General features: G+C 44.2%; 1 protein-coding gene across 2 annotated transcripts in view; it reads right to left on the bottom strand.

Annotated features, from left to right (window-relative positions):
• Positions 1-27,419, bottom strand: part of SORCS2 (sortilin related VPS10 domain containing receptor 2) — a 1,364,824-nt gene that overhangs the window by 100,686 nt on the left and 1,236,719 nt on the right. For both annotated transcript variants that reach the window (XM_082243140.1, XM_082243141.1), the window contains exon 14: positions 21,266-21,373. In XM_082243140.1, the coding sequence (XP_082099266.1) occupies positions 21,266-21,373 (108 nt within the window). The remainder of the gene's footprint in view (positions 1-21,265; positions 21,374-27,419) is intronic.

Here is a 27,419-nt window from a genome sequence, read left to right as displayed (position 1 = left end):
TTGGAAAACTTTTCCCACGCTGATGAGAAGTGTGGAAGCTGTTCTGAGAGACCGGAAAACACAGCAGGCTTCTAGCAGACTGCTCACCACTAGTGTTGAGCGAACACGGACTGTATTATTCGTGTTCGTACCGAATAATTGGATTTTTTGTACCCGAACACGGACACGGACACTTTACTGTATGTTCGGGTAAAAATCCGTGTTCGGTCGTTTTATTTCCGGGTTTTGCATGCTTTGGCGCTCTTTTCATGGCGGGCTTTCAACAGCCAATCAACAATCGTTTAACTGGTGTGCCTTAAGCCATCCCAGCCATGCCTGCAAATGTCTCAGTAGCTGTGATTGGCCGTCTGAAGCATGTGACCAAGTCTTTATAAGTTCGAGGCAGCCGCAGCGGCGTCATTATGCTGCTTAGATTCAGGGACAGAGCACACATCAACGTGCTGGCTGCTGATTAGGGAAAGATAGGCAGGAAAAAACCATTTGTGTCCGGATAGAATTGAGGGACAGGTCGGAGTGTTTAGGCAGGGCGAGTTGTAGGCATTTTAGGGATAGAGTCTGCTGAATTATATAGGGTCAGTGTCTTCTACAAACTACAATCGATATTGCTGTGTGGGGGGTGGGGTCTGCACTCAATCCTGATCTACGATCTCTTCTCAATCCTGTTAGGGACAGAGTCTGCTGAATTTTAGGGAAACTGTGTTCTACAAACTACAATCGATATTGCTGTGTGGTGTGGGATTGGAGATAGGCAGGTGTCAGTGATCCACATCCATTTTTCTGTGTGTGAGCTGCAGTGAACACAATCTTTTTGGGCTGCAGTGAACACAATCTTTTTGGGCTGCAGTGAACACAATCTTTTTGGGCTGCAGTGAACACAATCTTTTTGGGCTGCAGTGAACACAATCTTTTTGGGCTGCAGTGAACACAATCTTTTTGGGGTGCAGTGAACAAAATCTTTTTGGGGTGCAGTGAACACAATCCTTTTTGGTGTGCAGTGAACACAATCTTTGTGGGGTGCAGTGAACAAAATCCTTTGTGGGGTGCAGTGAACACAATCTTTTTGGGGTGCAGTGAACAAAATCCTTTTTGGGGTGCAGTGAACAACATCCTTTTTGGGGTGCAGTGAACACAATCTTTTTGGGGTGCAGTGAACAAAATCCTTTGTGGGGTGCAGTGAACACAATCTTTTTGGGGTGCAGTGAACACAATCTTTTTGGGGTGGAGTGAACAACATCCTTTTTGGGGTGCAGTGAACAAAATCCTTTTTGGGGTGCAGTGAACAAAATCATTTTTGGGGTGCAGTGAACACAATCTTTTTGGGGTGCAGTGAACACAATCTTTGTGGGGTGCAGTGAACACAATCTTTTTGGGGTGGAGTGAACAACATCCTTTTTGGGGTGCAGTGAACAACATCCTTTTTGGGGTGCAGTGAACACAATCTTTTTGGGGTGCAGTGAACACAATCTTTGTGGGGTACAGTGAACAGAATCTTTGTGGGGTGCAGTGAACACAATCTTTGGGGGGTACAGTGAACACAATCTTTGTGAGGTGCAGTGAACACAATCTTTGTGGGGTGCAGTGAACACAATCATTGTGGGGTGCAGTGAACTCAATCTTTGTGGGGTACAGTGAACACAATCTCATACTGAAGGTTTGAGGGTGCTGCCTGTTCCATACTCCCCCTACTCCTCATCTAGCCTTTTAGGGGTACAAACAATAGTAATTGGGGCCTAGTGTGGTTGTGTACGTGTGATATACATACACTTTTTTGGGATCATATTTTCTATTCCGCTATTTAATCAAAAACCTTTGGGGATCAGTTAAATTGGGGGATAGTCTGTGTTGGTACGTGTGAGAGAGATCCACCTTTCCAAGTTGTTGGGGTTCATCTCATACTTCTGAAGGTTTGAGGGTGCTGCCTGTTCCATACTCCCCCTACTCCTAGCCTTTTAGGGGTACAAACAATAGTAATTGGGGCCTAGTGTGGTTGTGTACGTGTGATATACATACACTTTTTTGGGATCATATTTTCTATTCCGCTATTTAATCAAAAACCTTTGGGGATCAGTTAAATTGGGGGATAGTCTGTGTTGGTACGTGTGAGAGAGATCCACCTTTCCAAGTTGTTGGGGTTCATCTCATACTTCTGAAGGTTTGAGGGTGCTGCCTGTTCCATACTCCCCCTACTCCTAGCCTTTTAGGGGTACAAACAATAGTAATTGGGGCCTAGTGTGGTTGTGTACGTGTGATATACATACACTTTTTTGGGATCATATTTTCTATTCCGCTATTTAATCAAAAACCTTTGGGGATCAGTTAAATTGGGGGATAGTCTGTGTTGGTACGTGTGAGAGAGATCCACCTTTCCAAGTTGTTGGGGTTCATCTCATACTTCTGAAGGTTTGAGGGTGCTGCCTGTTCCATACTCCCCCTACTCCTAGCCTTTTAGGGGTACAAACAATAGTAATTGGGGCCTAGTGTGGTTGTGTACGTGTGATATACATACACTTTTTTGGGATCATATTTTCTATTCCGCTATTTAATCAAAAACCTTTGGGGATCAGTTAAATTGGGGGATAGTCTGTGTTGGTACGTGTGAGAGAGATCCACCTTTCCAAGTTGTTGGGGTTCATCTCATACTTCTGAAGGTTTGAGGGTGCTGCCTGTTCCATACTCCCCCTACTCCTAGCCTTTTAGGGGTACAAACAATAGTAATTGGGGCCTAGTGTGGTTGTGTACGTGTGATATACATACACTTTTTTGGGATCATATTTTCTATTCCGCTATTTAATCAAAAACCTTTGGGGATCAGTTAAATTGGGGGATAGTCTGTGTTGGTACGTGTGAGAGAGATCCACCTTTCCAAGTTGTTGGGGTTCATCTCATACTTCTGAAGGTTTGAGGGTGCTGCCTGTTCCATACCCCCCCTACTCCTAGCCTTTTAGGGGTACAAACAATAGTAATTGGGGCCTAGTGTGGTTGTGTACGTGTGATATACATACACTTTTTTGGGATCATATTTTCTATTCCGCTATTTAATCAAAAACCTTTGGGGATCAGTTAAATTGGGGGATAGTCTGTGTTGGTACGTGTGAGAGAGATCCACCTTTCCAAGTTGTTGGGGTTCATCTCATACTTCTGAAGGTTTGAGGGTGCTGCCTGTTCCATACTCCCCCTACTCCTAGCCTTTTAGGGGTACAAACAATAGTAATTGGGGCCTAGTGTGGTTGTGTACGTGTGATATACATACACTTTTTTGGGATCATATTTTCTATTCCGCTATTTAATCAAAAACCTTTGGGGATCAGTTAAATTGGGGGATAGTCTGTGTTGGTACGTGTGAGAGAGATCCACCTTTCCAAGTTGTTGAGGTTCATCTCATACTTCTGAAGGTTTGAGGGTGCTGCCTGTTCCATACTCCCCCTACTCCTAGCCTTTTAGGGGTACAAACAATAGTAATTGGGGCCTAGTGTGGTTGTGTACGTGTGATATACATACACTTTTTTGGGATCATATTTTCTATTCCGCTATTTAATCAAAAACCTTTGGGGATCAGTTAAATTGGGGGATAGTCTGTGTTGGTACGTGTGAGAGAGATCCACCTTTCCAAGTTGTTGGGGTTCATCTCATACTTCTGAAGGTTTGAGGGTGCTGCCTGTTCCATACTCCCCCTACTCCTAGCCTTTTAGGGGTACAAACAATAGTAATTGGGGCCTAGTGTGGTTGTGTACGTGTGATATACATACACTTTTTTGGGATCATATTTTCTATTCCGCTATTTAATCAAAAACCTTTGGGGATCAGTTAAATTGGGGGATAGTCTGTGTTGGTACGTGTGAGAGAGATCCACCTTTCCAAGTTGTTGGGGTTCATCTCATACTTCTGAAGGTTTGAGGGTGCTGCCTGTTCCATACCCCCCCTACTCCTAGCCTTTTAGGGGTACAAACAATAGTAATTGGGGCCTAGTGTGGTTGTGTACGTGTGATATACATACACTTTTTTGGGATCATATTTTCTATTCCGCTATTTAATCAAAAACCTTTGGGGATCAGTTAAATTGGGGGATAGTCTGTGTTGGTACGTGTGAGAGAGATCCACCTTTCCAAGTTGTTGGGGTTCATCTCATACTTCTGAAGGTTTGAGGGTGCTGCCTGTTCCATACCCCCCCTACTCCTCATCTAGCCTTTTAGGGGTACAAACAATAGTAATTGGGGCCTAGTGTGGTTGTGTACGTGCGAGATACATACACTTTTTTTGATCATATTTCCTATTCCGCTATTCAATAAAAACCTTTGAGGATCAATTGAATTGCGGGATAGTCTGTGTCGGTACGTGTGAGAGATATCCACCTTTCCAAGTTGTTGGGGTTCATCTCATACTTCTGAAGGTTTGAGGGTGCTGCCTGTTCCATACCCCCCTACTCCTCATCTAGCCTTTTAGGGGTACAAACAATAGTAATTGGGGCCTAGTGTGGTTGTGTACGTGCGAGATACATACACTTTTTTTGATCATATTTCCTATTCCGCTATTCAATAAAAACCTTTGAGGATCAATTGAATTGCGGGATAGTCTGTGTCGGTACGTGTGAGAGAGATCCACCTTTCCAAGTTGTTGGGGTTCATCTCATACTTCTGAAGGTTTGAGGGTGCTGCCTGTTCCATACCCCCCCTACTCCTCATCTAGCCTTTTAGGGGTACAAACAATAGTAATTGGGGCCTAGTGTGGTTGTGTACGTGCGAGATACATACACTTTTTTTGATCATATTTCCTATTCCGCTATTCAATAAAAACCTTTGAGGATCAATTGAATTGCGGGATAGTCTGTGTCGGTACGTGTGAGAGAGATCCACCTTTCCAAGTTGTTGGGGTTCATCTCATACTTCTGAAGGTTTGAGGGTGCTGCCTGTTCCATACCCCCCCTACTCCTCATCTAGCCTTTTAGGGGTACAAACAATAGTAATTGGGGCCTAGTGTGGTTGTGTACGTGCGAGATACATACACTTTTTTTGATCATATTTCCTATTCCGCTATTCAATAAAAACCTTTGAGGATCAATTGAATTGCGGGATAGTCTGTGTCGGTACGTGTGAGAGAGATCCACCTTTCCAAGTTGTTGGGGTTCATCTCATACTTCTGAAGGTTTGAGGGTGCTGCCTGTTCCATACCCCCCCTACTCCTCATCTAGCCTTTTAGGGGTACAAACAATAGTAATTGGGGCCTAGTGTGGTTGTGTACGTGCGAGATACATACACTTTTTTTGATCATATTTCCTATTCCGCTATTCAATAAAAACCTTTGGGGATCAATTGAATTGCGGGATAGTCTGTGTCGGTACGTGTGAGAGAGATCCACCTTTCCAAGTTGTTGGGGTTCATCTCATACTTCTGAAGGTTTGAGGGTGCTGCCTGTTCCATACCCCCCCTACTCCTCATCTAGCCTTTTAGGGGTACAAACAATAGTAATTGGGGCCTAGTGTGGTTGTGTACGTGCGAGATACATACACTTTTTTTGATCATATTTCCTATTCCGCTATTCAATAAAAACCTTTGAGGATCAATTGAATTGCGGGATAGTCTGTGTCGGTACGTGTGAGAGAGATCCACCTTTCCAAGTTGTTGGGGTTCATCTCATACTTCTGAAGGTTTGAGGGTGCTGCCTGTTCCATACCCCCCCTACTCCTCATCTAGCCTTTTAGGGGTACAAACAATAGTAATTGGGGCCTAGTGTGGTTGTGTACGTGCGAGATACATACACTTTTTTTGATCATATTTCCTATTCCGCTATTCAATAAAAACCTTTGAGGATCAATTGAATTGCGGGATAGTCTGTGTCGGTACGTGTGAGAGAGATCCACCTTTCCAAGTTGTTGGGGTTCATCTCATACTTCTGAAGGTTTGAGGGTGCTGCCTGTTCCATACCCCCCCTACTCCTCATCTAGCCTTTTAGGGGTACAAACAATAGTAATTGGGGCCTAGTGTGGTTGTGTACGTGCGAGATACATACACTTTTTTTGATCATATTTCCTATTCCGCTATTCAATAAAAACCTTTGAGGATCAATTGAATTGCGGGATAGTCTGTGTCGGTACGTGTGAGAGAGATCCACCTTTCCAAGTTGTTGGGGTTCATCTCATACTTCTGAAGGTTTGAGGGTGCTGCCTGTTCCATACCCCCCCTACTCCTCATCTAGCCTTTTAGGGGTACAAACAATAGTAATTGGGGCCTAGTGTGGTTGTGTACGTGCGAGATACATACACTTTTTTTGATCATATTTCCTATTCCGCTATTCAATAAAAACCTTTGAGGATCAATTGAATTGCGGGATAGTCTGTGTCGGTACGTGTGAGAGAGATCCACCTTTCCAAGTTGTTGGGGTTCATCTCATACTTCTGAAGGTTTGAGGGTGCTGCCTGTTCCATACTCCCCCTACTCCTCATCTAGCCTTTTAGGGGTACAAACAATAGTAATTGGGGCCTAGTGTGGTTGTGTACGTGTGATATACATACACTTTTTTTGGATCATATTTTCTATTCCGCTATTCAATAAAAACCTTTCTAGGGCAAGATCTTAAATTACAGAAATATGAGGAGACCGTCAAATAAGGGCCGTGGCCTGGGTCGTGCTGCTGCTGGTAGAGCTCCTGTTGCAAGGAGAGGACATGGTCGATCTGTGCCAGCTACACGCACAAGTGAAACACCTTCCTCAAGTGTGAGTAGGCGACAGAACCTGCATCAGTATTTGGTAGGGCATCAAACGCCCCTAGAAGTGATGAGGCCAGAACAAGTTGAGGCGATAGTAGATTGGTTTGCTGCTGACAGTGCCTCCAGTTCCTTCACATTGTCTCCCACCCAGTCTACTGCAGAAAGGTCAGAGTTGGCACCTGCAGCCAATGTCCAACCGTCTTTCACCTCACCCCCTTGCAAATCAGGCCAGCAGTCTGAGCCCCAAGCCATACAGCAGTCTCTTATTCTTTTTGAGGACTCTGTCAGCAGGGTTTCCCAGGGCCATCCACCTAGCCCTGCCCCAGAAGTGGAAGAGATTGAGTGCAGCGATGCCCAACCACTTATTTCTCAAGATGAGTACATGCAAGGATCATCGCAGCACGTCTCCGATGATGACGAAACGCAGGTGCCAACTGCTGCGGCGTTCAGCATTGTGGAGACCGACAAGGAGGGCAGGGGTGAAGACTGGGTGGAAGATGATGTGGAGGACGATGAGGTCCTCGACCCCACATGGAATGAACGTCATGCAGGTGAACTGAGTAGTTTGGAGGAAGAGGCGGTGGTCGCACAGAGCCACCAGCACAGCAGAAGAGGGAGCAGGGTGCAGAAGCGGAGCGGCCGTGCCCTAGACACTACGCCCGCTACTGCCCAACGCAGCAAGGGAACGAGCGCACCAAAGTCAGCTCAAAGGAGTTCTCTAGCGTGGAAGTTCTTTAGAAAATGTGCTGATGACAGGACACGAGTGGTTTGCACCCTGTGCAATCAGAGCTTGAAGCGAGGCATGAACCTTCTCAACCTGAGCACAACCTGCATGATCAGGCATCTAAGTGCAAAGCACGAGCTGCAGTGGAGTACACACCTTCAAAACCAAGAAACGTCTCTGGCTCATCCTGCTTCCTCTTCTGCTGCAGTCTCGGCCGCTCCAGCCACATCTGTAGTGATACCGGCACCTGCCACCCCGCAAACAGACGATCTGTCAGCAACACCACCACCTGGGTCACCAACAACCATCTCCACAATGTCCCGTGGAAGCGTTCAGCTTTCCATCTCCCAAACACTTGAGAGGAAGAGGAAGTACCCCCCTACCCACCCGCGATCCCTGGCCCTGAATGCCAGCATTTCAAAATTATTGGCCTTTGAAATGCTGTCATTCCGTCTGGTGGAGACGCACAGTTTTAAAAACCTTATGTCGGTGGCTGTCCCACAGTACGTCGTGCCCAGCCGCCACTACTTTTCCAGGCAAGCCATCCCTTCCCTGCACAACCAAGTGGGGGAAAAAATCAGGTGTGCACTGTGCAACGCCATCTGTGCCAAGGTCCACCTAACTACGGATACGTGGACCAGTAAGCACGGTCAGGGGCGTTATATCTCCCTAACGGCACACTGGGTAAATGCAGTGGCGGATGGGCCTGAGGCGGATAGCAATTTGGCGCATGTCCTTCCACCACCGAGGATTGCAGGGCGCTTCAGTTTGCCTCCTGTTCCTAACTCCTCCTACTCCGCTTCCTCATCCTCTACCGCCTCCTCATCCGGACAGCGTAACACCTTCACCACCAACTTCAGCACGGCCAGGGGTAAACGACAGCAGGCAGTTTTACAACTTGCCTGTTTGGGGGACAAACCACACACCGCGCAGGAGTTGTGGAGGAGCATGGAACAGCAGACAAATGAGTGGTTGCTGCCAGCGAGCCTCAAGCCCGGCCTGGTGGTGTGCGATAACGGGCGAAATCTCATAGCAGCTCTGGGCCTAGCCGGTTTGACGCACATCCCTTGCCTGGCGCATGTGCTGAATTTGGTGGTGCAGAGGTTCCTTAAAAACTACCCCGATATGTCAGAGCTGCTGCAGAAAGTGCGGGCCGTTTGTGCGCACTTTCGGCGTTCTCACCCTGCTGCTGCTCGCCTGGCAGCGCTGCAGCGTAACTTCGGCCTTCCCGCTCACCGCCTCATATGTGACGTGCCCACAAGGTGGAACTCCACCTTGCACATGCTGGAAAGACTGTGCGAGCAGCAGCAGGCCATAGTGGAGTTTCAGCTGCAGCACGCACGCGTGAGTCGCTCTGCGGAACAGCACCACTTCACCACCAATAACTGGGCCTCCATGCGAGACCTGTGTGCCTTGTTGCGCTGTTTTGAGTACTCCACCAACATGGCCAGTGGCAATGACGCCGTTCTCAGCTTAACTATCCCACTTCTATGCCTCCTTGAAAAAACAATTCGGGCGATGATGGAAGAGGATGTGGCACAGGATGAGGAGGAGGAGGAGGATGAAGAGGTAACATTTCCAAGGCTTTCAGGGCAGTCATTCGCAAGGGGCTCCGAGGGTGGGTTCCTGCACACGCAAACGCCAGGGACGCAATTGTCCAGCAGGGGCACAGTTCTGGAGGATGAGGAGGATGAGGAGGAGGAGGAGCTGGAGGAGGAGATGGAACCATGTTCACAGCAGGGTGGCACCCAGGCCAGCTCATGGCCATCACTGGTGCGTGGCTGGGGGGATACAGAGGACACGGACCATACACCTCCCACAGAGGACAGCCTTTCGTTGCCTCTGGGCAGCCTGGCACACATGAGCGATTACATGCTGCAGTGTCTCCACAACGACCGCCGAGTTGCCCACATTCTAACTTGTGCTGATTACTGGGTGGCCACGCTGCTGGATCCCCGTTACAAGGACAACGTACCGTCCTTAATTCACTCACTGGAGCGCGATCGCAAGATGCGCGAGTACAAGCGCACGCTGGTAGACGCCATGCTGCTGGCATTCCCATCTGACAGCGGGGCCACAGTGGAAGCACAAGGCAGAGGAGGAGGAGGAGGAGGTCGCCAACGCAACCAGGGCACCGCCAGCACCTCAGAAGGCAGGGTTAGCATGGCCGAAATGTGGAAAAGCTTTGTCAGCACGCCACAACAAACAGCAGCACCAGCAGCTCAGATGGAACGTCTTAGCAGGAGGCAGCATTTTACCAACATGGTGGAGCAGTATGTGTGCACACGCCTACATGTAGTGAATGACAGGTCTGCCCCCTTCAACTTCTGGGTCTCCAAATTGGGCACATGGCCTGAGCTTGCCCTTTACGCCTTGGAGGTGCTGGCGTGCCCTGCAGCCAGTGTATTATCTGAACGGGTATTTAGCACGGCTGGGGGCGTTATAACAGACAAGCGCAGCCGCCTGTCCAGAGACAATGTGGACAAGCTCACGTTCATTAAAATGAACCAGGCATGGATCCCACGGGACTTTTCCGTACCTTATGCAGAATAGCAATGGATACCGACCTTACCCACCCATTGTTCCATTTTTGCTCTTTCTCACTCTTTTGGGGTGTACCCTCATTTAAAATTTGTGAAAAGAAGCAGTGTTGGCTACCTCGTCCTCCTCCTCAGGGCCAGATTAATGTAGGGGCTATTGGAGCTGCAGCTCCAGGCCCCTACCTTTTATATAGGCCCCGGGTTGGCCATATTCACTGTTACCGCTCTTCTGTCACTTGTAAACACAGAAGTCTGGCTTCTATGCTCGCTTCCCCAGGCAGCACCCTCAGAACCTCCCCACACAGCGTGAAGGCCGGACAAGGAGGGACAGTTGGCGATGCATGGATGTGTTTATGGGCTTCAGAGACAGCATCCCATGTTGAATTAGGCATGCATGGCTGCACCCTTCCTCCTCTGGGTGCATGGCAAGGCACGGCCCTAAGGCCCTTCAAAATCCTCAGCACCAAGCCCATGATGCTGTTAATCCGGCCCTGGTCCTCCTCCACCGCCGCTTCCACCTACACCGCCCATAGGTGTGCGCAGCCTATTGCATTAAGGTGTGCACCCCAAAGTTGAAATACACATGCATGTGTTTGCCAGCAGGGAGAGTAATGTATCGGGGCCATGTACCTGTAGGCAAGGAGAAATAGAGCAGAGCAGGTCCCAGGGAGATCTTTCCCATCTCCTCACTGGCAATGCTATGTGCCCTAGGTGATTAGGGTGTGCCCAGGCACACCCAGCACACCCTGTGCGCACGCCTATGTCACCGCCACATCCACCACCACCTCAACCTCCCTCCTACTCCATATGGGCCTCGTCCTTCAGAGATGAAGAAGAACATTGTTTTATTTTTCTGTTTTTTTTTGTTGTTTTAAGTTATTTCCCTATCCACATTTGTTTGCAGAGCACTTGCCATGCTCTTAATTACGTTTTGCTGCCATTTGCAGCACTCTAGCCCTTTCCTTTGGTGTTTTAGAGCCATTTTAGTGCCTTAAAGTTCGGGTCCCCATTGACTTCAATGGGGTTCGGTGTCCGGGAAAAGTTCGGTAAAAGTCCGGGACACGGACCCGGACTTTTTTTTAAAGTTCGGCCGAACCCGTCGAACACGGACATCTAGGTGTCCGCTCAACCCTACTCACCACTGCATCTAAGAGGAGAGGAGCAGTGACAAAGATTCTGGGACTTGGAGAGCACCTCAGATGCCGACGCTAGGGACACAAACTGCCTGTGCTTCTTTCGCAGATGACATTTTGCAAACCTTAACTACCGGTAATTCCTTAATTTCCCTCCCTTCTCTACATGCCCTATTGACATTCTTTGGAGCCCTATCAGGCTATAAAGGTAATACTACTAAAACAGAATCCTTGCCCATTCATTTTCCCCCAGACCTACTCACCCATTTGCAAACCACCTATCCTTATAGCTGGTGCTACCACTCGCTGAAATATGGTGGGGTTCAAATTACCCATATTATTATACTTCTTTGAAACGTTACCGGTGGCTATACCCTTATCCCAACTTAACCAGTTGCCGACTGCCTAACGACGATTTATGTCGGCAGTCAGCCCCTCACAGGCAAAGCGACATAGGTCTACATCGCTAGCCAGTGAGGGTATAGGGAGCAAGCGCGCGCCGCAGGAGGCGCGCTCCCGCTCGGTTACGGACCCCCCCGCGCGAGTGACCAGCGGACCCGATGTCCGCCGGTCACTCGCGATCGTCGGTTACAGAGGGAGAAAGGCAGGCGGCTAATGTAAACAAAGCCGCCTGTCAGTCTCCCCTGTGTAACAGCACAGATCATATAGTCCTGCTATGTAGGACCGTTGATCTGTGCTGTTACACCACAAGCCACATCCAATCACAGTAAGAAACACGCCCCTAGGGACACACATAACCCCTCCCTCTCAAATAAAGTTAACCCCTTCACTGCCAGTGTCATTTTTACAGTAACAGTGCATATTTATAGCACTGATTACTGTAGTAATGTCACTGGTAACCCCAAAAGTGTCAAAAATGTCAGTCAAGGGTCCGATCTGTCTGCCGCAATGTCGCAGTCCCGCAAAACAAATCGCAGATCGCCGCCATTACTCGTTAAAAAAAAAAAAACAATAAAAATTACAAAAATCTTTCCCTTAGTTAGTAAACGCAATAACTTTTGCGTAAACCAATCAAAATACGCTTTTGCGATAATGCGATTTTTTTCACCAAACATATGTAACAGAAAACAAATTGGCCTAAAATGTTAAAAAATTTAGATTTTTACATTTTTTTGGGGAATTTCATTAAAAAAAATGTGAAAAATAATGTTATTTTTGCAAAATTGTCGCTCTTTTTTTTATCATGCGTTTATAGCGCATGATCAAAAAATCGCACAGGTGATCAAATACCACCAAAAGAAAGCTCTGTTTGTGGGAAAAAAAGGACATCAATTTAATTTGGGTACAGCATCGCACGACTGCGCAATTGTCCGTTAAAGTCATGCAGTGCCGAATCGCAAAATAGGCCCTGGTCAGGAAGGGGATAAAATCTTCTGGGGCTTAAATGGTTAAATGGTTAAATCTCTTTTTTACATTTTTTTTTAAAATTCATATGGAATAACAAATCCCATTGTATTGCTAGTTCGATACTTTTCTCCCCCAAAACTCAGGGCGGCCTAGGAGTCCCCGACATTATAAAATATTACTATTCTACCCATTTAAGTGCTGTGGTTTCCTGGTCCAGTCTGCACGCTCCCAATCATTGGTCGGAAATAGACAGAGGTTCTATATACCCTGTACATCCATTCTGCCTGGTGTGGTTGTCTTCACTTCATGATGATGCTATCTTAACACGCATGTGCATTGCTCCAATGTTGTTTACTTTAGCCTTTTGTGAAAAATTTTGCCTCTTTTCACCATGCCCCCCCCCCCCCCTTTCTAACATACTATTTAACCCAGTTATACCTGACAGCTTATCTTTTACACGTAGATTACTGTGGTTACAACCCCCCAGCCTGTGTCCCGCTAATTACTCACTTTTGTGGACCTTCGAGAAAAATAGAACATTCCCAAAACTTTGTTTTATATTTATTTACAAGTTAAGCATTTGTTTCCAATCACTAGCTTCGTCTTTTACTTTACCTTAGGTAGACCCACCACCTTTGAATTTATATGTGCACAGGGGCCGTACCAATTACATTTAATTTCTTCCATATATAAGATTCTTCATGAGATGACCCCCTCTTACGGAAGAAACACACCTCTATATGGGGAAATGGGCACATCTTCTTCAGAGACATATCCCACTTCATCTCTGGGACAAGATCTGGTCAGTTGCCTTCAAATCATCCAGATATGTGGTGCAGAGAGAGACTACTTTGGAAATATTGTTGTTTTGGTACAAAACTCCAGATTTTTCTACATCGCCGAGACTCCTCACTCTCAGCTTTAAGCTGGCGTTGTGGTCATGAGCAAGGCTCCCTCTATCATATTTTCTGGCAATGTGCACGCTTACAGTCTTTCTGGAATGATGTCAGGGTATTACTCAAACAGTTGTTTAACATGTCATTTCCACTAGATCCTATTCACTATTCACTAAGACTTCCCTTCTCTGGTGTTACAAAATCGACAAAATGCCTGACCTCCTATATACTACTTGCTGCTCAGAGAGTAATCCCCCCAATTTGAAATTCACAACTTTTACATACAATGGCTGACATCAGCAGAATGGAATTCTTTACAGCCACTACAACTGACACTCTCGCAATTTAATAAATGTTGGGAAACCTGGGATAACTCTGTTTATGGTGACTTGACTCTCCCTAGCAGGTCAATTTACATGTACCCCGTCCTTTGTTGATATTTTTTTATGTCGTGTGTGTACTCCAATATGCCCCGACATTTCCTTTAGGTCTTATGATGGGTCTGATTTGTCCTTTATTTTAGTCATTTGTTATACAGATGTCTTGATTCAGGTCTGTTATATGCAGTGGGGTTTTTTTAGACCCTTTGTTGTGTCTGTAAACATTTTTGTTGAAATACTCCTGATGTATGTCATGTTGCTTTTTTCCACTTACTGTAACTTGATAAATCTCTAATAAATGCATAATTACAAAAACTGCTTGTGCTTCACTCAGTAAACAGAAGGAGATCACCTGTTATCACAGGAAGTTGGCAAGAGGCCGCTGGCCAAATCCACATTACACTTTGACAAAAGAGGGACAGTGTTGTGTGCGAGTATCACAGTGCCATTGACTTTATCAGAGCTTAAAGGGACCAGAGCCAGTGCCATTATCAGTGCTTAAAAGGACATTAGCTTGAGTGCTCCAAAATAGCAGTTGGGCCCAAACAAACTGGCCAGCAGAAGAGAATGAATTTCAGACTGCTGAACTGTTATGCCTTTTGCACAGGGGTTTTACTTCAATAACTTACATTTATACTCATGTATACTCATATGCACACATGAGTACAGGTGTTTAGCTATAAATTATAGTGCAAGCCGAATCGGGTTTCCTCCCACTGCCTTCTCTACTTGGGAAGGGGAGAGGGGTTGGAAGTGAGGGGGGGGGGGGGGGTGTGGGTGATCAAAGTGCTGGGAAAGGGGACTGGGTGGCACAGTTATTGAAACCAATGCGGCGGCAGTAAACCCTTAGAATCCAGTTGCAGAAAACAAAACATGTATTAAAGTTAAAGTTTGGCAATTCACAACGAGCCCAGTGGGAACTGGGAAGGAAAGGCACCAGACCGGTAACACTCATAGAATGCAACACATGTGTAAGAGAACAGATCTCTGAAGTGCTGACAGCATCTATCTGGATGGGTGGAATATGGCCTGGCCTGTCCTTGCCCAAATGAGGTGGTCTCCAGGAAGTATGGCATATACCTAGCGTTTCCCTACTCGTCTGGAACCTCTCTCTGCCTCTAATCACTGTCCCTGCCAGATGGGTGATCTGTCCCTACACTATCCACACGCAAAATGCCTGCCAAGCCTGGGAGCAAGGGCCTTAAAAAGACTCTCTGAAGAACCAAAAAAAAATTTGAAAAGTCCTCTTATGTATATTGAAATATTGTGAAATATTGTGAATCCCAATAGGAACCTCCAAGCTTTTTAGCAATGAAATCATAAAAAAGACCACCACAGTGAGTGAAGAGTGGGGGCTTACCAGATTCTATAAGGAGAAAAAGACACTTTCCATAGCGTAAAACTGTAAACACAGCAAAATTCAATAAAAACTAGTGCAGTTACACATGTGTAAAATGTAAAATCACATGTGTAGTTTGTTTCCCAAATCAACCAATGGTGCCCCTGATGACGTAATGTATAACAAAATGCGTAGGTTGGAGCGGAACACACGCCACTGCACATGCCAGATCTGGCCTTAGCCATCTTTCATTTGGGAAACAGACTATACATGTGATTTTAATGGCTTGTACTACTCCTGGGCTCTGTAAGTGCACTTGTTTTTATTAAATGTCGCTGTGTTTACAGTTTTATGCTATGGAAGGTGTCTTTTTCTCCTTTTATAATAATTTGCCTGTGTTGCCTTTTTGGAGCCTTATTATACATTGAACGGTGGGATACATTGAAGTAACCTGTTGGGATCCCGGAGCAGTTTGGAGGCTGTGTGGATTATCATAAAGCATTTTTTGACTTTTCCTTTTTGAGGGTCATTAAAATTTGGTAAGCCCCCACTCTTCACTCTCTGGGGTAGACGTTTGTGGTGATTCCATTGGGGAAAAGCTTGGCGGTTCCTGTTGGGATACACAATCTTCCTATTTTTTCAATATACACAAGGGGACTTTTCAATTACTTTTTGGTTCTTCAGAGGGGCTTTTCTGCTTAACTTACATGTATACAGGTTTATATAAATATTTTTGCTTTTTCACTTGCATGTTATGTATATGTGATTTTTTATGCGCTGGACTGAATGTTTTCCAATTTATGTATATCGTGTATTAGGGTATTGTGTCAGCTGCTTTGTGATAATATAGATTAGGAGTCCTAGCGTGGTTTTCTCTTTTTTGTTCACCTAAAAATGCTCTGCCTGACCAAAGATGGCTCCCAGAGTGATATGGGGCAGTAGCATTCAATTGGATAGCTTCCCCGGTGACCCAGAAAACTATAGAGGAACCATTTTCCTCTTGACTTCCCCTCAAACTGCAATGCCGCTGTGGTCGAGCACCACCTACAGAGGAAAAAAAAGATTGCACCTGCTTACATGATGTCACCGACGGCTCCTGGTCCCTTAACAATGATCAGAAGCTGGTAGGACATTCTCATGATCATGTGATTACGGTGATAGCCAATCCCAGTAGGCATATTACCAGGGAGCCCAGCAAATTCCCTTTTCTAAAAGCACAGGGTTGGGGGTGGATCAAAGGGGTTATACAAGTAAAGTTCAGGTTAGCAACAAAATAGTAATCAAAATGATTTTTGAATTAATAGGAAAATATTATTCAGAACATGATAGACAGAAAGCATTTAATATATATATGGGCAGTAAAACAATCTGTTGCATTGCTCGCAGTGCTGTAACCTTTAAAATGTTCCACGTTGTCTCATTAAAATTTCCAATCTTCTAAATTATCGGTAGTTTATTATCTAAGTTTATTTTCCTTTTGTTTGGCTGTGAGCTGCAGTAATCTTCACCTCCATTTTTTATTAAAATTGGTATTTCACAGGCTTGTTACAATAGCCAAAAGAGATTAGCTAATTACATTTTGTCTGTGTGAGATGAAATTCCAGTGGGTAATTACATCAAAATATTAAAAACACGGTTGATTATTTTAATAAAAGTCAGACACATTGCTACAAGCCCATCAGACAGAAAAATGTCCTCATGAATCATCTCACCAGTCCACTACGTGCACAATTTTATGAATAAGGACAGCATTGGGGTATTGGATTTAATGTCTACCAAGAATGATGTCTGAATGAAGTTTGCATGTTTTTGTATGCTTGAACGGGATCACTAGTAGCTTGCACATATCCAGCCTGGTCATGATTTGTGTGTGTGACTGTGGTAGGCTCTTTATATTGTATTATCCTACAGAACAAGGGGATGTGGATTCCTGGTATGGATGTTTTATACTTTTTTTTATACATTGGCTTGGCTTGGACTAATGTAACTATGTCTACACCTTACCTGGGAGATGCCTCTAGAAGCTGGAAATCACCAAAGTAGACACTGCATTTAGAGGAACACAGGAAGCCAGCTGCTCAGCATGGGCACCATCCAGAAAATGCTCTGCATTTTCTGAATAAATGCAAAATGTTATCTGATTGGATAAGTTGAAGGGGCTTAACTTTACACTCTCCACCTCATCAAATCACAACGTATTGCGTTCATTCAGAATGCAGCAGGGCAGCCACTCTGCACAGTGCCAGAAGGCAACTGGAGATCACTGGAGTAGCGGTCTATTTCAATGATTTTCAGCTTCCAGGGGAATCCGCCAGGTATGGTATATATATATACATAGTTGTATTGGTCAAAGCTGGGTTAATGTAACCATGTATAAAATATCTTATTACATAGTTACATAGTAGGTGAGGTTGAATAAAGACAATAGTCCATCCAGTTCAACCTGTGTAGGTGTTTGTGACTGTAATCATCTAACATAGCCTTTAATCTCCTGATCCTTGAGATGCAAGTCTAAGAGTCTTTTGAAAGTCACCATACTACCTGCAGAAACCACCTCTTGTGGTAGAGAATTCCACAATCTTGTAGCCCTAACAGTAAAGAACCCCCCACGTTGCCTGAGGTTAAAACGCTTCTCCTCTAATCGCATTGTATGTCCTCGAGTCCTCATGCAATTCCTTCGAATGAACAGCTTTTTTTCTAAGCTATACCTGGAATTCAGCTTGATTACTGTCTATTGAAAAGAGAGGACATGAATACTTCTGGACTGAAAGGAACAGGGAAACCAAACATTAAAACAGCCAAGACCTCCATTAATACAGCACCTTTCCAATACAACAACCATTTTCTAGACTTCCAACATCCAAATTATTTATTTATGTTAAGATGTTTTATGTGAATTACAGCACCATTATTTCTAACTTCTCCCTCCTAAGATATCAAATTAAAGAGTATGTTACTCCAACATTTTATATAGAGATGGGCCGAACACCCCCCAGTTCGGTGTGCAGCAGAACTCCCAAACAGGGGAAAATGTTTTTAACCCGAACGGCCGACTCTGTTGAAGACTATAGGAGCCAAGCAAGAAAGATCAAAAGTGCCCATTTTGAAGGCTTATATGCAAGTTATTGCCCATAAAAGGGGTACAGGAGTCCAGGTACTGGCCTGGGGTACATGTATAATGCAAACATTTTTTTAAAAACAATCTTTTTTTTTTTAAGAGCAGTGATTTTAATAAAGCTTAAAGTGCAACACTAAAAATGAAAAATTCCTTCAATTATAGTGCATGGGGGGTACCCTTGTCTGCTTGTAAAGTGGCACCTCTGTACCGTGTATAGAACATTCTGTAGCAAAAAAAAAAAAACACATGTCAAATTACATTTAAATTGACTCACTGTTGCAATTGCTGGCACCCGGCTATTGATTAAAAAAAAAAAAGAAAGAAAAAATGGCATGGACTTCCTCCCCACAGTCCATAACACGCCAAAATTCAAAATTCAAAATTCATACCAGACCCTTGACCGGTATGTAGCCTGGCAGGTCAGGAAAGAGGAAAGAGGGGAAGGGGGGGTGAGTGAGCCCCCCTCTCCTGAACCATACTAGGCCACATGCCCTCAACATGGGGGGGGGTGCTTTGGGGCATGTCAAAAGGTAATAAACACACACACAGTTTTTGACAATTCCTGTAATAAAAAAAAAAATGGTGTCCCCCCGATGTAAATCCATCATCAATCATGCCCCCCGCCGCACCCAAAAAATAGAAAAAACAAAAATACTCCCACATTCTACGAAGGCTGGCTACCTACTGCAGGCTGCGTTGTTTGACAGTTCTTATATAGGTTAGGACAAGGCCACCTGGCGATGTCATCTGGTGGCACTGCCCCCCTTGGGACGTGACAGACCAGTGCATGCTGGGCCCGCAACTTCACGATGAGGCGGTGCCACAAGAGACATCGCCAGCTGCCTCTGCCCCTTACTTATATAAGAACTGTAAAACAGCAGAGCCTGCAGTAGGCGGCCATCCTTCATAGACGGCGGAAGCGTTTTTTTGTTCTTTTTATTGTTCAGGTGTGGCGGGCAGCACAATTGACAATGGATTTACATCAGGGACTGTTTTTTTAATTTTTTGATTTGTCAAAAAATGTCTGTGTTTTTATTACTTTTTGACTCTTTTTTGGTAAATGGGTAGGGGTATTATGTACCCCATACTTATTCACATGGAGGGGGTGCAGGACCCCACGCCTTTTTTTTTTTTTAACCGGCATTTTTTTTTTTATTATTCAGCTGTCAGTGGGGAAACCCATTGACAGTTGATGACTCATCGGTTGTTAAGGACGCCGTGGCCGGCTTTCCGACCCCACTACTTAACAACCATCTTATACTGCACACTGATTCGGCTCAGTGCATTGCAGGGTGTGCGGTGGGGTGCCAATGTTCAGCCCAGACTCATGCTTGGGCCAAACTGTTCACCCAACACTAATTTCATATTTCTGATAAGTGTCTCCCATCTATTTATATTAAAACATATCCTGTTCTCTTTGCTTTGCTACCTTTATGTTATGACATGTCTGGTGATCCTGCCAGTCCCACTGCTCTCCTATTTCAATCTGGGATGGAAAACAATTAGCATTTTCAGAAGGAGCAAAGGCTGCCCACATGCTTCTTTCTGGAAAGGTTTACCTTAAGGACCAGTTATTATTTGTACAGTCTGTTGAGTACATTACCTGTGTTATGTCAATGCAGCCATTGCATTCAAATAGGCTGCCAACACACTAAAATGGACCAAAAACTGGACACGTATCACCATGTATTGTGGTGTGCTGCAACACATGCCAGTAGCGGAGCCAGAGGGCTAGCTGGGGTGGCAATTGCCACCCCAGACGAAGTCCTTGCCACCCCGCTGAAAACATTACACTGTTTGATTTAGGGCTGAAACAACTAATCGACAAAATCGATAATAATCGATAATGAAAGTCGTTGTCAACGATTGTCATTATCGATTAGTTGCGCTGCGTTCTGGATTTTCCCCGACTGTCTGCACCGTCTCCTCTGTAAAGCTACCGGCTGCACACTCTGTGTCTCAGAGCTCGGCGCTTACATGACCCTGCCCCCTCTCTCCTCCTTTCCTCGCCGCCTTCTTGCTGACGTCAGTGAGGGAGTGAATCAGATCGAGGGAGGAGAGAGAGGAGAAAAGCAACAGCCGATCACGTGAGTGCCGAGCTGCCCCTTACAGCGCTATAGCTGTACAGTGTCCATGCAAGAATCAATGCAGCTCGCCAAAAAACAGAATATATACCGGTACTTATCCCCAATAAAATAGTTAATATTCCTTATAAAGTGCAATATTATAATAGAAAAATAAGTGATTAAAAACGTCCGTATAGCACATATAGTGGGTCCTTCTATGCTACCTATTTTATATCTCTGGCTGACGTGGACGTTTTTATTCACTTATTTTTCTATTATAATATTGCACTTTATAAGGAATATTAACTATTTTATCTGGATAAGTGTTTATTATATTATTTAATTTAAAAAAAAAAAAAGTTTTGGTATAAAAGTACTGGGAGCATTATGTGCCCTGCAAGTGTTACTTTCAATGATTTTATTCCCAAACAGTGCCCCATCTCTGGTGTTGCTGGGGGAACAGTGCCCCATCACCGGTGTTGACGTGGGGGGGGGGGGACAGTGCCCCATCACCGGTGTTGACATGGGGTGGGTGAATACCTTGCCACCCCTTTGCCACCCCTGTTTTAAAAGTCTAGCTCCGCCACTGACACATGCGCGTCAAAGACGTGCATTTCTGCAATTAATCATATTGATAGATGTGAATATGCCCTTAAAATACGTAAAAGTGAAGAGCAGAGTACATAGGGTCACAACCTTCAGACAACATAAAATATACAGTAGAGAAATGGAAAGAAGATTTCAGTCTTTAATACCCCATCTCTAGTAAAGTGAGGTTAACCTTCACATGAGTTGCTTCAGAAATGGCTTTTCTGATCATCGATGTTGTCAAATCAGTTAATGTTTTTAAAATTATAAATAATCAGACTGATTGCATTTATCGTGTTACACTATTTTCATTCCTGATGCCTGCAGTTTTCATTTTAATTCACCAGCCTAAAATAGCGACATTCTTTATATGAATAAAACCAGCATCTAAAATAAAGTTGAGAGAGACATACGTCATAACCAGGGTCTCGTCTCCAGGCTCACTGAGAAGTCCATCCACAAACACTGATGTGCTGGTGAAGTTGTGCACACTCCAGGTTTGGCCTTCGTCTACACTGAATCTAGTGAGAGATAAAGAAAAAAAGTTAGTTACAGCAAACAGAGACATTTTAGATGATTGCGCGCTTCCAATCTTGTGATAACATTTTAAGGAAGGCCCTTTTCTGTTCTTGCATGACTACCCCCCTGTGTACAAACCAGCTCCATGAAGACATGGTTTAGTATGTTTGGTGTGAAGGAACTTGGGTGGTCTTCACAGAGCCCTGACCTCCACCCAACTCAACACCTTTGAGATAAACCCGACCTCTTTTGGCTGAAAAAGCACAAATCGTAACAGACATACTCCAAAATCTTGTGGAAAGCCTTCCCATACCAGAAGAGGTCGTTATAGAAGCAAAAAGTGGGCAACTCCATATTAGTGGCCATGATTTTGGAATGTGAAGCCCAAAAATTCTACGCAGGTGGTAAGGTCAGGTGTCCACAAACCTTTGGCCATATGAGGCTAAATTCACAGAGCTAATATAGGATAAGGATACTTTTTTTTTTTTTATCCAAGTGGCAAGAACAATAAGGCTGCTTCAGTTTCAGGACTGACCAACATTACCATTAGGTCAATTATTATTAATATTACTTAATAAGTTTTGATGATTAATCAACAAGTAAAAATAGTTATCATGTGTTCAGTCTTACCTCGAACATTTTAATGGACCTTTCACAGTATATAAAGCACTAGGGAACAATTTTATAGAGGATACTGTTTTCATAAATGTATTATCAATAATATATATATTATTATTATATATTATTATTATTATAGTAATATAATGCTTGCAGCCTTTATCTGATTTATATATTCTATGGAGCTACAATTTCAAAGTTCCTATCAAATGTTCTTTTGAAAGTTACTAAATACATCCTTAATGGCTTTAATAGAAAGAAACATTTGGAAAAGCAGGGCCATTAAAGCGAATAAAATGGAAGCTTCAAAACACAGATGAAGGAAAAACCTTTAATCAATTTGAGCATAAAAATTCACCATAAATAGTATATTTTTTTTTTTGGAAAACAACTGCTCCAGCCTTCATAAAAGTGTTCCTATGTCTATGGGTGCATTCAAATAAGAACAGAATGTCATCTGCCAATTATTCTCAAGACAGGGAGTTGGGGTAGGTGATAGTCAATCCACTGGCTGACTGTCTTTCTCCCAATATAAGCACCATATATAGGCATACTCACACACCATGAGTGTGCATGCTAAAGAAAATATCTGTTTTAAACAATTTTTAGGATTGTTAGGTTACTATATACGATGTGGCATGCTAATTAACCCTCATGAACTGTTTTTCAGCCTCATCTGATAGCCAGCTGTTTGTGTGCTGTTTCTACAGATCATTTTTGAAAACCCTCCATCACAAAGCCTCATACACCTGTCACATGTGAAGAAAGAAACAAAAAAAAAACCCTCAGCCATACACCTGTAGTATTTTGATGCCACATCTTACCTCTACAATACCCACATGACCCTGTGTGCTGAAGTAGCTTCCTAAAAATGTAGGTTTCCTGGTATTGGGCAAATATGCCAGTCCCTTTCACTAGATAGTGGTGATTGGCTTAGTGACGTACTGCCAGGCCGTGCCATACGAGTATTTGTATTAGTTGTAAGGGGACTGTAGCTTGTGGGGGGGTCCAAGTATCCTAAAGGCATTGGAGGGTGCCTGCTGTGCAACTGTGGGTTTAGTTTACTTTTTAGGGTCTGTGTTAACAATTACTTTGGGCTTGTGTTAGCTTGACAACAGTTTTAAATTAAGGTGACCAGATTTTCAAAACAAAATCTAAAAATCCTATTGACCATACACACTTTTATTTGGGGGGGGGGGGGGTGCAGGGGCAGAGCAGGGGTGGGGATAATGTCATCATGTGAAGTGAACCACACCAAATGTTGGGTTTGGCCAAATTGCAAAGTGGGAGGGGAGTAAAAGGATATTGTTTTTGCTCTGGGTCAAGAGTGTAGGACCATGTATGTACTTCAGGTCACCATAACAACTAAATGGCAAGAAGGCAAATTATCCACATCATACCTCCCGCAATGAAGTCTGTACAAGAAGGGAGGGACTGAGAACACCATGTAATATTGGCATGTGACATCATCAATAACTATGGACACAGCCAAAAGCAGACACAGCCCTCCCCTCCCTCTTTCTGCTCCAGGCCAATCACAGAATTGTTGTCAAGATGAAATACCAGATGCTCGGCCGTGGACACCATTATTAAAGTTTAAATTAAATCAGGGACACATTATTTTAACAAAGAATTACATGGCGTATATTTTTTTTTCCAAGGTACAGCTCCCTAAAATCAGGGACTGTCTCTGGAAACTGGGGACATCTGGTTACATTTTTTTAGAGTTGTCTGAAATAAGTTAGTAGAATCATCGTAGTATGTTTGACCTGTAGTTCACCTCCTTCTGACTAGCAAATGTCCTGCTTCAAGCAGGTTTTGCATTCCAAAAGAATTATCTAGTAATGCAAAATATTTTTATATACACACAATGTGTATATATGTTATAATAAAGTCAATCAATAACCTGCTAAATGGACCAGCTGAGTCTGAAAACTCTAAAGCAGTTCATGGACAGATATAAGTGTATTAACACAATGTCACAATTTCTCTTTGTGGTTGGACTCTCTTGGTTCTTAGTCCCTTTAAAACTTCACTGCGGACTGTCCTTGAATTCACTGATGTAGAATGCATGTTTGATGAGCTAATTTCTTAATCAAAGAACCAAAATATGTGACTGTGCATATGATTTGGCTCAGTCACCGAGATAAGAGTTACAGTAATATTACAGAATATTGATGACCTCAATCAATTAGCAGTTGATGGATCTTCATTACAGCAAACTAAAAGGACACAATTCATAATTTCTGGCTTTATTTTTAAAGTTAAATGTGAACTCTACTAAAAAAGCAACATATCTGTCAGAACTAACAGCATGGCAGCCTATATCATTGATGAATGAGGGTTTGCTACAGGGCAGTCAATCATATTATGTTTCATTCAACCTCATTATTAATGTAAAGGGTCCATTATTGGGGCTCAATTCTGCAGGGCTCATTCAGCATTAGGTGTTCAATTAAGGTGCATTAATGCATATGCGTGCATAAAAATATGCATGACCCTCTTTAACAATGCAGTGCTCCACAACTCACAGCGTTGCAATCATGACATAAAACAAAATTCCTGCAAGACTTCACCCTCTACAAATCTGCCCTCCCAAAATACAACTCTTGCCTCCACAATGCTAAACAAACCTACTACACCTCTCTCATCAAATCCCTCTCATCCAAACCTTGTCAACACTTTTCTACCCTTAATTCCTTACTTCAGCCCCCACTGCCTCCACCCACCACCTTGCTCACTGCCCAGGAGATTGCCAACCATTTCAAAAACAAAATCGACACACAATTTGTGATGAGATAGCCAGTGTCCAGCTTCCACCTCCAAACCAACACACCAGGTCCAACACTGCACTCAATACTTTCCTCCCTCAGCCCTTCTACTACTAAGGAAGTTTACAAACTCCTTTCCACGGCCCACCTCACCACCTGTCCCCTGGACCCTGGTCCCTCACAGTTACTGGGACCATCTTCCTGCTCTGTTCTAAACTCTCTATCCCACGTCTTCAAACTCTCCCTCTCCTCCGGCATCTTTCTCTCCATGCTCAAACATGCAATGGTTAACCTGATACTTAAAAACCCTCACTGGCCCCTACCTGTTTGAATACCTTAAGACCCATCTCCCTGCTCCCGCTTGCCTTCAAGTTTTTGAATGCCTTGTCCACAACTGTATGAGCTTCTACCTCACTAACAACAACCTTCTCGATCCCCCACAGTCCGGCTTCTCCCACAACATTCTACTGAAACTACCCTGCTAAAACTCACCAACAACCTACTAACTATTAAAACCAATGGCCACACTCTCTTCTCATTCTTGTGGACCTTTCTGCTGCCTTCGACAAAGTTGACCAACCACTCCTCCTAAACAAACTCCACTCTCTTGCCCCCCATGATTCTGCTCTTTCATGGTTTTCCTACTACCTGTCTGAGCACCACATACAACACTATCCCTTCCACTCCTCTTCCTCTTTCTGTTGGGGTACCCCAAAGGTACTTTCTTGGGCCCCTCTTATTCTCTCTCTCTATAACTCTTCTCTGGGCCAGTCGATAACCTCCCATGGCTTCCAATACCACCTCTATGCTGATGACACCCAGATCTATCTCTCCACTCTTTAACTCATCCCCTCAATCTCCTTACGTATCACAAACTTATCAGTATAGACGTCACACCACTTCCTAAAACGCAATCTTTTTAAAACTGAGCTTGTAATATTTCTTCCTTCCCGATCCCCTCCAGATGACTTTACCACTGAGATTAACGTTGGTCCCCCCACACACGTCAAGGTGCTGGGTGTAATCCTGGACTCTAACCTCCTCCTCAGCCCCGGCATCCAATCACTGGCTACATCTTGCCGCCATAACCTCCACAACATTTCCAGAATTCGCCCCTTCCTGATTAATGACACTAACAAAACAACTTATTCAGTCCTATGTGATTTCTTGCCTTCACTACTGCAACTCCCTCCTCACTGGCTTACCTTTACAGGGGCTATCCCCCTTCAGTCTAATATACTTTACTAACCAATCTGTGACTGCTGCTCCTCTCTGCCAATTCTTTCACTGGCTTCCCTTACCCCAACATATAACATTCAAAATACTAACCACAACATGCAATGCCATTCACAACATTGCCCCCAGCTACATCACCAACCTCATTTGCAGATATCATCCAACTCATCCTCTCTAATCCTCCCAAAACCTCCTGCTCTCTAGCTCTCTTGTTACCGCCTCCTATGCCGCCTCCAGGACTTCTGGAGGCGAGGACCATCCTCTGGAACTCTCTGCCCCAGTATGTCCTGTCAGCCCCTACCCTGTACGCCTTTAGGCGATCTCTAAAAACTCACTTTTTCAGGGAAGCCTACCCCAACCCCACCCCCACCTAAGAATTGTACCTGAGTAACCTCCATCAGATCATCCCCGCAGCTATTACCTTTTGTACCGGCTCCCCCTCCCTTTAGATTGTAAGCTCCATGAGCAGGGCCCTCCTATTCCTACTGTATGGAACTGTACTCTAATTGTACTGTTCCCCTCTACATTGTAAAGTTTCTTGCGCAAACTGTTGGCGCTATATAAATCCTGTATAATAATAATATTATGTATTGTGGCATGCTGCAGAGCATTGTGCATTAGGCTCTACTGTACAATGCATTTAAATGCCATTCAGAATGAATGGCACTGCAGTGCACCGCACATAGAGCAGGTGCGTTGCCATGCATTGTGTAAGTTACGCCTAACTATTGGCTTTCTGTAATAAAAAAAAAACATTATATCCAAGTTGCAGAAGCTGAAAGCAGAATGTCAATCTTCCCAAATCAAAATAGGATGAAAAAACAGCATAACAAAGAAAATGCTGCTCCACGTTCCTCCAGTGCTGGTTATATGAGCAAAAAGCTTAGACATTTGCTCGCATGATCCATTCTGAAGGGAAAATCAGCTAATTTCAGCTTCATTCCTCCATTTTTGGCAGATTCATAACATTATGGTCTAAGCCAGCCTTTTTCAACCAGGGTACCCAGGCACCCCGGGGTGACTTCAGATTTCTTCAGGGGTGCTTTTAAAAATGCCTAAAAATTGCCCAAAAACTGTATAGAAGCCAGCAGGTGGATCAAGCCTGCCTCTTAGTACAACTAAGACACAGGTTTTCATTGTGTATCATTGCATCCTTCCAGTCGCCAGCATCTTAACAACCAATGATGTCATTGATTGATAAGGAGGACATTAGGCTTCTGCACAACATCCTTGTTTGTCCCTCCCCTGTCCCTCTCCATCAGAACTGGGGTCACATTAGCTGATTGAGAGAGACAGAAACATTGCAATTTTAGTCGGTAGCAGCGTGCAAAGGTGAATTTGCTGTGAAAGAACAAATCACATTAGGTGTCCTACATGTGTGAATGTTGCTGGTTTATGTAAAACCATTAGTTTAGTTTTTTAC

The sequence above is a fragment of the Pelophylax lessonae genome (genome assembly GCF_965119305.1).
Source record: "Pelophylax lessonae genome assembly, chromosome: 1".
NCBI classification, from domain to species: Eukaryota; Metazoa; Chordata; class Amphibia; order Anura; family Ranidae; genus Pelophylax; species Pelophylax lessonae.
This window is presented reverse-complemented; position numbering and strand designations above follow the sequence as displayed.